The sequence below is a fragment of the Asterias rubens genome, chromosome 10 (assembly GCF_902459465.1).
Source record: "Asterias rubens chromosome 10, eAstRub1.3, whole genome shotgun sequence".
In the NCBI taxonomy this organism is placed as follows: Eukaryota; Metazoa; Echinodermata; class Asteroidea; order Forcipulatida; family Asteriidae; genus Asterias; species Asterias rubens.
In genome coordinates, this window is record NC_047071.1 from 1,721,785 (window position 1) to 1,734,628 (window position 12,844).

Sequence of the window (12,844 nt, forward strand, 5' to 3'; positions counted from 1 at the left end):
TTGACAAGTACACAAGGCTATAGCCTTGTACACTTTTCAGCCAAAATTTGACAGGTACACAAGGCAAGTATTTTTGTAGCCAAATTTGTACACTTTTCAGCCAAGTACACATCACAAGGTTATAGCCTTGTACACTTTTCAGCAAAAAATTTGACAAGTACACAAGGCTATAGCCTTGTACACTTTTCAGCCAAAATTTGACAGGTACACAAGGCAAGTACATTTTTGTAGCCAAATTTGTACACTTTTCAGCCAAGTACACATCACAAGGCTCAAGGCTTGTATAGTTTTCAGCCAACATTTGACAAGTACACAAGGCTATAGCCTTGTACACTTTTCAGCCAAAAATTTGACAAGTACACAAGGCTAATTGCCTTGTACACTTTTTAGCCAAAATTTGACATGTACACAAGGCTATAGCCTTGTACATTTTTCAGCAAAAATTTAACAGGTACACAAGGCAAGTACATTTTTGTAGCCAAATTTGTACACTTTTCAGCCAATAATTTGACAAGTACACAAGGCTATAGCCTTGTACACTTTTCAGCCAATAATTTGACAAGTTCACAAGCCTTGTACACTTTTCAGCAAAAATTTGACATGTACACAAGGCAAGTACATTTTTGTAGCCAAAAGCAGAGCCATGAAATTTGGCCCTGATGGCAGCAAACGAGAAGGCTGTGAGATGTGTCGAATCCTGGCCAAACATTTGAAGAGTAGATGATGGACTCAAAATAAAATGACGAAGAATTAGAAAAAAAGTCCCTCCTGAGTTATTCCAGGGGCAGAAAAACACTTCATCCCATATGAACAGGCATGTGAGATTTCCTCTTCTAAACTGATTTCCTCCTTTTTGGTTGTGAATTTCCACTTTTATTCTTCACCTTCTGTGTACAAAAGTACAGGATTATTATATTTTCATGTACAGTTACTCACATGCCTGTATGAAGTGGCACTTCATCCAATATGATGTGGTTTACAGCCTTTGATATACCCAGATAAACATTTTTTGTTCTAGTAAGCGCTTAGCATACACAGGTCAATGCGAAAAGAGAATTTGTCTCATACAAGAAGTATTTGCACATTTCCATTTTTTTTAATTCTCTAAATTGACAGACACTATAAAAATATGATTCCCAATGCAATGGTATTTATACAATTAATACACTGTACAGGAATAATAAAGTTCAATGTTTAGACAAGATTACTTTCATAGAATTAGTTTAAAGTAGAATAACTCTATATGGCTAAGAAATTGTGATAAAATACGTTTTACTTGACAAATTTAACATTACTTGATCAAAGATTTTTTTATCACAAACTTGTCCATAAAATCTGCTGAAGTAAGTAGAAATATTAAAGTTGATATGATACTACTTCCTGGGCCCAACTTCATAAACCTGCTTAGGCAGAAAATGTAGCTAAGCACAACAACATTGTCCTCCTTTTGTTACAGGTTCCTGGTTTGAATGTGTATACCTAACACACACACACATGCACACGCACGCAAACCAACAACATAAAACTTGCACAGATTATCACATCTTTAAATCTTAAAACAAAAAACAAGATCAGAAAATGAAAATAACTATATTGGAATAGAAATCCTACATCAATTAAACTCAACATTAGTATAAGAGGAATATTACTGATCACTCACACTTGAAAATATTTGGAAGAGTTTAAAGTCACCTGGAAGTGGTATTTTTTCAAAATAAAGCTTTTGTCACTAATATATGTGTTTTGATGAGTGGAATGTGAATAAACAGTTAACTAAGGTTTTAAACAATCAGTTCTTATGTTATTTACAAATTTAAGAGTAGACCATGACCCGAGAGGGCGCTGTTCGTGACGTAAATCAAGGCAGACTTTGCCTGCAATGCGTAGAGTAAACACACGTGCAAAGTACATGTACAGACCAAGTCGTGAGTTTGTACGTTTAAAAAAAAAAAAAAAAAAAGGATTTTTCTGGCAATGCCGACCAGGTGTATTGCTGCTGAATGCAGAAAAACATTTTTTGAAATGTACCAACTCACGAATTGGACGTACATGTACTTTGCACGTGTGTTTACTATACGCATTGCAGGCAAAGTGGTAGGCGGAGTCAGCCCCCCAAACAACTTTATATATTTTTTAAACATATAAATCGTGACAAACAATTACTAAAAAATTTGTTTTATTGTTCGTAAGCATATACTCTTATGTTTGAAAGAAAGAAAAATCTATTTCCAGGTGACTTTAAGCATCTTGAAGTTAACATGTTGACATTTTCTTTTGCCATTTTCAAATTACTTTCATGAAAATACCAATAGGAAAGAATGGTGCAAAGTTGGTTTAAAGACACTGAACATATTGGTAATTGTCAAAAACCAGTCTTCTCATTTGGTGTATCTCAACATATGCACAAAATAACAATCCTGTGAAAATTTGAGCTCAATTGGACATTGAAGTTGCGAGAAAATAATGAAAGAAAAAACAACCTTGTCGCACCAAGGCCTCAAAAATCTGAGGTCTCAAAATCAAATTCGTGGAAAATTACTTCTTTCTCAAAAACGTCGTCAGGAAGCCGTTTCTCTCAATGTTTTATACTACCAACCTCTCCCCATTACTCGTTACCAAGTGAGGTTTTATGCTAAAAATTATTTTGAGTAATTACCAATTGTGTCCACTGCCTGTAAGGAAGAGTACATTCGTTCAACTCCTTTAGCTTTCCAAGAAACCTTAGATCAGTTTATATCGCAGGTACCTTGCACAAGAAACGACAGTTAAAAGTTGGGAGAAATTTACTTCGATGACCGATAAACCAAAGCGTTTGCTGACACATCTTGTTTCTAAAAATACACAGTTTGACCTTGAATTGGTAACTATCTGGACAGAATAATGCTTGTGATGTCATTATGCGTGTTAAGCCCCCACTTACTACAGCGCAAAGCTAGGATGTGGATAGTCTTGCTCCAAGGTGTTGTGAAGTTGATCCAAGTCACAAGTCTAAAATCACCCCCAATAACATCTTGAACAAAGACTAATGTGGATACTTCGTGGCAAATCCAGGAAGGGGGAGGTTTTAGGTCCTTCCTTTCTGTTTCCTCACTTGCTTAGACTGTTCTCTATCCACATGTAACTTACACCGTCAATCCTATTTGTGTGTGTGGATTTCACAATCAGAATGTTAATAATTGGACATGGTAGTTATATCCCATCTGTAAGTGTCACTTGCACAGTTAAGCCTAGCACTGGCGGCCTTACACTTTCGTATTTTACTACAGTGTACAGCACAGAGGAAGAGTCCTATAAACAGCTAAATAAAGCCAACACACGGTCATTTCACACAATCTGGCTCAGTGCACCCATTTGATAATGCAGTGAACAGGTTTGTCTTTGAACAGAAATCAAAACTTGTTGAACTTGCCTTTCACATTCATTTTGCTGTAAAGTCTCGGAATTATGAGTTCTGTCATTGCGAAATGAAACAAGTGCTTTTCCAGTACAGTTACATACAAACGCGTGCCAGCTTTGAAGCAACGGCTCTAAATTGTTGTAGTCCAGTCCGGAATGTAAAGTCCGAGACCTCCCCTATTGTTCTGCTTGTCAACTTGAGCACAGAGCCCACAATCAGGGAGATGCTTATAAGGACAAAAGTTGCTAGTGAAACAGAATTATGCTTACCTGAAATAAGGTTACCAGCCATAATACCAAATCACATTGCACTGGTATGGCCAACTGATTATTGATTAGCAGAAAACTATTAAGCAATGTTTTCTGCTTCAGCAGCCTTATAAACAATTGAGCGCACAGAACTTGGGACTAATTTGGCACAGAACTTGGGAGTAACTAATGCAAAGGAAAACATACATCCCTTTGCACATATACCTCCAAGGTACAGTTTTACAAATAAGATGGCCTCTGAAGTAACATAAACTGTTCACATGATTTATAGTGTGCAAAGTGTCATCCGCCATTCAGGGACCGCCATTCAGGGACATGGATATCCTTTGACCTGACGGTGTCATTCCATTATGCAGCCATCCTGAGGCAGCAGACACAATAAATTTATCGATTGTCGCTTCCCAGCAGGTAAGCGGACCCACCAGGCAAGTACCAAATAAAATTCCACCATTCCTCAACGGTTAAAGTTTAGTCACAGATACCCTTTCCCAACATATCTGATATCATTTTACACGCAGCTTTGTTTCCGCCACTTTCGTGTTTCATAATTGCTCGAGTTCCGGTCTTGAACCCTTCTCGGGAGGAGTCCTATATTTCCGTATTTTGTTTCAGTTGCCAATTAAAGAGAAAATATCCCTCAAAGCTTCCTTTCTTTTCTAGAAAACTTATTCTGGGACCTCTACAGACAAAATGAAAATTGAGCAACTTGAAGAGATACAGAGTAGAGCAGTACGCATCATATGAGGAAACTACCAATATGATGCAAGCATCACCACAAAGATAATAAAGACTCAAACTCCCACTTCTAGAGGAAAGATGCAGGCAAGCTTGCGTAACAACGCTCTACAAAGCCATGTACGAGCAAACTGCCTGCTAACCAATCTCAGGCTATATCCAGCCAAGGCATTGCAAAACCCACCAACAGCAACAACACCGATTCATACACCTTGGATCCAGATCCGACAGCTACAAACAAACATTCTTCCAAAGAAATCCATGTGACTGGGATGCTGTCCCCAAGAATATCTGCCCTCAAGTAGAGCAGTTCAGAGGAAACAAAAGTGCTTTAAGTCTTTTTGACTTGCACATCCTACTTGCACAGCATAACGTTATGAGCACCTTGCACAAGCGCCCACCATTTAAAGGGCTGTGTTGTCATGATCATAGCAAAGAACTTCTTTCAAAGAGCTGCAAAAAGGAGCTAAACACAACATGTAACATGAACCATTTATGACTGGTGTCCTGCTCATTTCTGCTTAGCACACAGTTGTTAAGCAATATTTTCTGCTTACATGGAATTCTGAACTCTTACCCAGTAAGCTGCACACGCGCAACCTCCCTTCGTATACCATCTAAAGAGAGCCTGCGCACGCATGCAGTAACTAGGTTTAGAGTTCATAACTCTGTGTACAACCGCAGGCCTTCTTTGGGTCACGACAACAGTCGCCATTTAAGGCATCATGCCTGCCACAATCCTGGATAAGTTGCTGCACAGGCTTTCAACAAATACCAACATACAAACAGAAACTGAAATGAAGTACTCTTCCCCAAACTAAATGTTGCACCATCTGCGGTTTTTTTTTTCTGAAGAAAAATCTAAGTAATGATAAAACGGACAAACAGAAGCAGTAAGACTGTGAGCATTTTAATGGAAGAAGATATGTGTTTTTATTTATATTTTAAAAAAAAAGGGGAAAAAACATTTGGAGTACTTTGACAGGAAGAAATTAAAAGCACCTTGTATCTATTTACAAATTGATAAACTGAAGTTGGCAATAAACTTAAAACTTTGGAAATCAACTTGACATGGACAATGAACATCTTTATAGCTTTACTTATTACATGTAAGTACACTGCGAAATTACCATCTCACTCTCCCCTCCCAGCCTTCATCTTCCTCTAAAATCAATAAAACTTCCCACAATAAAATGTCGCTGCTGATTGTACACTTGATTAGAGCAACAACTCTCATTCTAAGTCAAACAGCTGCATCCATGTTTGAAATTTGAAAACTTGAAATATTTCATGGCTATTGCTTAGTTTTTTACTTTGATTTGTTCCTTCACATTTGTTCCTTTGCGTTATAGAATATATAAAGCTCAATTCATAACTTCATGTAAATCGCGAAAGCGAAAGGAGTTTCCCCGCATCATAATCGGGAAACAAGGCATACTTGATTGTTTGCGTGACGTAATTCGCTTCACAATCGCTTTTACATGAAGCATGAACTGTGCTCTGGATGCATTATCAGTAAATGTGCGTACTTTTGCGTGGGTAGTGACAAACCCTCGTACACACTTGCGTTGGTTTTTCAGAAGCCAAAACCTTCAATCCCAAAAATGGAAAACAAATTGTGTACAACCAAGAATCAGTTCTTTTGTTAATATATTCAGTTCATGTCGCACCATGTTCATGATTTTGTAAATAATTTCAAGATCAAATAATTTCTTACCGTCCTAGTTATATCAAAATAAATAAATATATAAAACATAAAGATTAACTTTTACTATTTTGAGATGCACACATGATTGGTTTTCTTTCTTTGAATTTTTTTTTAGAATGATGTTAGTTTTTATGATATTATGTACATACATAGGTTTTAATTAAGAAAAACACATAAAAATACAAATTTGTTAATGACTGTCATGATTATCTCAAGACTTAATGGATGTTCTTTATTTAAAGGAACATTACAGATTTTTCTTCTTCTAACAAAACAGTTGCTGGCAATAAGCACTTCATGTAATCCACCATATTACATAAAATGACAAACGTGTAGAAGTTTGAGATCGATCGACCATCTGGGTCATGAGAAAATACTGTGTATAATAAAGTTTTATGTAAATCTGTGATCTTAGACGATTTTTTTTCCTAACCAATTCTGTAATGTTCGTTTAAACACAACATGGTATCCTACAATTCTAAACATGATTCAATCGGTAACAATATTAGCCGTGAAATTGGGCCCTAATATGTTTACATAAGAAGAAAAAAAGAGGGGGAAAAAAACCTCTACGCTACAAAAGATCCTCCATATTTTTATACATGTAGATGTTAAATTAAAATTTGCATTTGGGTCAAGAATATGATTTGGTTTAATACCCAGACACCGATTTTTGTAAGGCACTGTACTTTCCCAAGTCCTGTGAGTAAAAAATTACCAATAGTGTCCACTGTCTTTAAAAACCCATCGGACTAGAGAAATGACAAGCTAGCTGGTCCTGATGGCTAGTCACTAAAAAGGTTACTGGGTTAAACCCTGGTGTGTGCCATGATAAAAGAACACCAGGATTAAATATGAAAGGTATGCAATATCATTTTTAAAAATTGGGCTAAGTGATTGTAAGCCCATGGCTAGCAAAAGGGGGCTTTCATGTGCACTGATTCAGCTTTTGCTGCTACCAGAACGCCTACACACACAAATTCTGCGGTTTTCCTTTTTTCGGTGGGTAAAAATTTAATTTGGAATTATGTCTCTTTGAGAAGAGCCGCGCAAATTACTTCATGAAATCTTTTCAGAAGGACACCAATTAAATTTTCTCTCTTTGCTCACAGAAAATGGAGCAATGAAATTAGGTCATCCTTGATAAAGCTGCTCAACAACAAATTCACATCCTTTTTTTTCTTCGAATTGTTCGCTTTGGCAGAAATGGGTTAACCAATCACAATACCATGTCATAGCTATTGTTTGTCACTGGCTCCTTGTTTGCTCCCACTTAATCTTACAAAAAGTGAGTTTGGTTCCACTTTGTTTTTTAAATGAAAGTAACGTTCACATTGGCCAATCAAATAATCCCAATTTTCACTTTGACAAAAGGATGACAAAGATTGCAGAACAGCCCTTTAGAACTTTGAAAACCTTGGTGTAAACAAAACGGATTCCCACAAGCAAAAAATGTCATAGATTGAGAACATCTCGACTTTGAGCAATTACTTTGATATATGCGCCGTCAAGTTTTGCATCAGCATTAAGAATTGACTGGCCTTGAGACACCTTTAGAGTGGAGACACCTGCATATGAGACTTGATTCAAGTCCCTTAATTGTGCGAGGTCCCTAACACACATGGTACACGCCAGCATGGAGCTACAGTACAGACATATAATCCTAGTGCGCCCTCACCGACAAAATGTAGATATTGAGGTCGCGGAACAGGTTGGGGAATGCAGAGCACAAAACAACAGTTTTCTGACGATGAGGCAAGCAATTAGGACCTTGCACGGGATTGGGACTTGAGTCAAGTCTACCTACATCTCTCTAGCAGTGCCCCTGGACCTGGCTCGATCCATATAAGATTCATAGCACCATCTTCATTAAATAGAATATCATACCTCAGTACACCATGACAAAAGGAGTCACAACCCCCCCCCCCCCCCCCCCCCCCCTCCCCTTGCGTAATGATTTCTCCAAGGAAATTGTTCAATGGGACATCTGCAGCGAGGGAAGCAATGTCAAATAATTGTGCACACCTCTAAAAAATGAAGTGAGAACAGAAATTGCTACTCGCACAAAAAAAAGACATCTGCCATCAAAGTCTATGGGTGAATACAGCACCAAACTTGGGTAAGGGTAGACTTACATCAGGGGCCCAATTTCAGAGCTACAGAAAGGCAGTGGACACTATATTGGTAATTACTCAAAATAATTATTAGCATAAAACCTTACTTGGTGACAAGTAATGGGGAGAGGTTGATAGTATAACACTTTAGAATTTGAGGTCTTGAAATCAAGCATCTGAAAGCACAAAACTTCGTGTGACGAGGGTGTTTTTTCCTTTCATTATTATCTCGCAACTTCGACGACAGATTGAGCTCAAATTTTCTCAGGTTTGTTATTTTATGCATATGTTGAGATACACCAACTGTGAAGGCTAGTCTTTGACAATTACCACAAGTGTCCAGTGCCTTTAAAAACAAAAAGGTAGCTGAGCGTAACAAAATTATGCTTACCATAATAAGGTTCCCAGCTAAACTACCATAGCACATTTAAAACTTGTGAATGGTATCCTGCTTCGAGGCAGCTCTATGAAATTGGGGTCTTGGTCCCTGAGATTTGGTGCCCCCTTATAACATATTCCAGTTGGCTAATTGATCAGCACATGATCCAGTCTTCTAATGGAAGTGCCCTTTGCTCCAGAAAAAGTAGCTTGCCCTTTTGGGAGGATCAAATTCCAGGGCTGAGGTTTTAAATAGTGTACATGTACGTATAAAACACATTTTGTTTTGCAGAAGCAGACTAAATTGGTTTTGATCAGCCACTGGATGATTCTAAACAAGAAATAAAACTCCTTCACAGTTTCATTTCTTCTATCAAATAGATTGCCCCCCCCCCCAACAAAAAAACAAAAACAAAACAATGGTTAGTGGCCTGACGTTTCAACCCTAGCAGAGTCTTTTTCTTTTAAGCTTTCGAGGAAGACTCTGCTAAGATCAAACGCACGGCCACTAGCTGTTTTGTTGTTGCATAATAGCAAAGTTCCTTTCAGTTGGTTGCGCAGTTCCCAAAAGCTAATTCTATTTTCTCACAAAGTAATTGCATCTGGATATGAAGCATGTTTCAAGGTTAGTTTCAAGTGATGATTTTGTTATGTGAGATATATCTATGCAGTAAAAACAAGAACTTAAATTGACTTCTTCCCTAATTAAAATTTGTCTTTTGACTTCTGATTTTGTAAGAACACAAACAATAATAGTAAGTGGCCTGTTCGACGCTATCAGAGTCTTTACCAAAAGGCTATAAGATTTTTGTGTGAGAACAGGTTAAATTCGCCATTGTAGTCTGTCATCATACCCTCCCACTGTCGCGCTCACTTCCTTGACACTGGTTCACGTAAATTTTTGATAACAATGCATTTGAACAAAACCTCAACACGAATAACAAACTTTTTTGTAAAAACAAAAAATTGGGCCTTGGTGATCATGAGACGATGTCATGACTAAAATGACGAATACGTGAACCCAAAAGACAGTCACACAAAAATATTGAATAAATAAGTTATTATCTACAATAGAACACCAGCGTTATCGCATCCGGCTTTCATTAGTGCTGTTCTCCTCGCTGGAATCGGTCTCCTCCTTTTGTAAAATCTTTGCCAGGTTTAGAGAGCTCCCAAACTGATTGTTCCTCGATCCGATACACATCTGGTATTTCTTAGGTTCTAGGTCTATATCACACACAACAGGATGGTACACATGAATGAGCGAGGGATCCGGCGCGCGTAATATTGTCACGTTACTCGCGGCGAATTTCTGGTACAAGTCCACGTCCTCCATCCCCCATCCGATGATGCGAGTGTCCACCCCACCCGACTCGATCAGATCGCTGTTGTACATACAGGCAATCCCGAACCCATAGCTGCGGAAGAAACCCGTTTCCTTACTGATGGCGAGTTTGGATTCGGGTTTGACGTCGACTCCGTACGTCACCTCTGTACTGTACTGGCCGAAAACAGCCGGGTAGTAGACCTGCTTCCCTCGGATCGTGTTGAGTCGACAGCGTGTCAAGAACCCTGGGGAGATGTGCATGTCCACGTCCACAAAGAACATCAAGGCCTCTGGTGGAAGTTGAGAAGCACCAAGGTCCAAGGCAAGGCCTCGAGAGAACTCCCCGCTAGCACTTAGTATACTCACTCGAGCTCTGGGATATTTGAGCGAGTATTTGCTCACGACTCCCGCGATGGCGACCGAGGGGTCATCTTGGGGGAGTTTAAATAGCACAATAAAAAGCCTGACATTTTCACCAGGTATGAAACATATCCTTTCCATGTTGGCCATGAAGCGTTTGAAGATTTCTAACCTGCCTGCGAGGGGCATAATAAAATTGATGGTCTCTTTAAGTTTTTTGCTTTCATGGAAAGCTATGACATTTGTTGTGCTTGTACCCTGGTCTTGCTGAACCCCGAACAGCGACTTGGATATTTCATTTTTAAATTTGGCTACACCACTCTCCACATTTGGCTGAGGGTCCGTATCCTTTGCAGGCGACTGTGCGCCTTCAACACTGAGTTCTAGCTTGCCGAAAGATTGCTGCAGATAGGCGTGCCGGCGTACGGGTAACCGTTTACTCTTGCCTAAGTGCTTCTGGTACATGAGAAGCAAATCTAGTACGTAGTCGGCGCCATATGGCGGAACGACTCGCGTGTAACCGTACAAGATTTCCTTGAAGTCTATCGTTCTGCCCACTTTCATGGAATTCGAATTAATAATAGCCATCACTTCGCTCGCGATGCGGTCGAGGGCGGCTGTCTGATACTTTGGCATGCCTCGTTTTGGCGTGTTAAAATTCGTTGTGTACCAGTACTTCCCAAAGAAGTTCCACGTGATCACATCCTCGTGGCTGTCCGGGACATACTTTAGGAGTCCCGGTTGGAGCCCGAGTCTCTGGACATGGGGATCCTCCTCCAAAACCAACCGGTCCTCTGCGTCCTCGTTTAAGAGTTGTTTCATTTCTAGGATGTGTCGGTAGTGGTTCATGGTTTTCATCCGGTAGTCCTTGATTGCCGTGGACTGTAGGTAGTTGTGCAGACGATACATGTAAGGTGTTCTCTTGATGGGGTGTAGGGTGATTGCGTTGTGGACGTCGGATGATTCCAGACTACCGGTGTATGCTGTGTCCGACTTGCTGTAGTTGTTGTAAAAGAGGGTTTGCATCTGCAGAACAGAAAAGAAACAAAGGAGTATGTGAACATTTTGGAATGAGGAATGTCATGTTTAAATCCGTACACCAATATGTGTTAAGCACTTTAAACTCGGTGCTTTCCCCCGAGTCTGGTGTAAATGCCCTCAGACAAATTACTCAGCTGGGATTCAAACCCACGACCTTTGACATTCTAGAGCAGATGTCTTGGCACTAGACTACCGAGCTTGTTGGAGGAAATTTGAGTCCTATATACACTATTATTTGTTAAAACAGTACATGATTGGTCATTTTCAATCTAAACGCCCACTGGTGATGAAGTTCATACCAGTGCCCACCTTTCAGTTAAATGTTTCCTTCTAAAATTTAAATAAAGTTCATGCCAAGAAACTAAGTTGAGGACCCCCAATCCCAGACGAAAAGAAAACTACCAGGTGGACCCAGGTGGATCCTAAAATGTACCATGTATCAATTTGATAGTTTTGAGGCAAGTAAAAATGTTTCACATCCTCTAAAAACAATCGTCATTTCCATCCCATGGTACATATTGTTTAAAACTTCCTCCATGAATAAAGTATAGTGTACTTAGCAAGGCACAGAGGGGTCATGAGGTTAAAAGTTAAGGCCATCTAAAGTTGACAACATTAAGTCAAGAGCAAACAAAATAGTACAAAAGGGGGTCAGAGGATGTGTTCGATTTTAAAACATGCTTTAGAAAATGTTGACAGTTCTACAGGACAATCAAAAGGAAGGGGGTTGGGAGTCAAACGCGCAATCTCGTTGGTTATGCCTTGCGTGGTGGCATTGTCTTCACAGGTTGATTGATGTGAAGAGGGAGATTGTTCCAAAAATGAGGTCCAGCAAAACCGAAAACTAAGTTGAATATAAATAAACACATCACTGGGGCTCATACTGTAGGAAGTCAATTACCCCAGGCCTCGGACAGGATGTTTTGGGCTGTAGGACATTGATTTCCGTGGGGGGGGGGGGGGGGGTGTCTTGAGGGTACACACATCAGGTTCCAACTTTTTGGGCAAAATGGATAAGGATTATCAAAGGAACCTGTTGGTGGGGATGGTGGGATAAATTGTATGTATATGTTGGATTACATAAAGTGCTTTTTTGCTAGCAAAACCAATTCTGTAATGTTCCTTTAACAAAATAGTTTGATATTTCATAGCTCTGCATACCTTGTAGAAAAAAATAATAAGTGCTTTGAGATGCCCTGGAGCATGACAAAGTGCTATTCATAAGAACTGCATACTGTTAATGTTATTAATATTAGCAATCTCAGCAATGCATTGTTTGAATTTTTATGTTTATTTATCAACAGGTATAAATTTCCATACATGTTTGGTTTTATGGAATCTCAGTGCATTCACTACCATCATCATGTTTCAACAAACACCATAAAACCAACCTGAGAATGTTTCCTCAAACTTGGTAATCCCATACACATGTCTTGTAAGATTTTTTACAGCACCAAAACTTTTTCAGAACTAACAATTGTTCTTTGTATTTTAGTATTTGGTTGAGGTTTTGTC

General features: G+C 39.1%; 1 protein-coding gene across 1 annotated transcript; it reads right to left on the reverse strand.

Annotated features, from left to right (window-relative positions):
* Positions 1 to 8,566: 8,566 nt before the first annotated feature.
* On the reverse strand, positions 8,567 to 11,316 carry LOC117295256 (chondroitin sulfate synthase 1-like; the record flags this gene model as incomplete). The annotated part of the gene is given in 1 exon segment (XM_033777800.1): positions 8,567 to 11,316. A coding segment is annotated over 1 exon segment (1,631 nt), but the record flags the coding sequence as incomplete, so codon positions are not given.
* Positions 11,317 to 12,844: the final 1,528 nt, after the last annotated feature.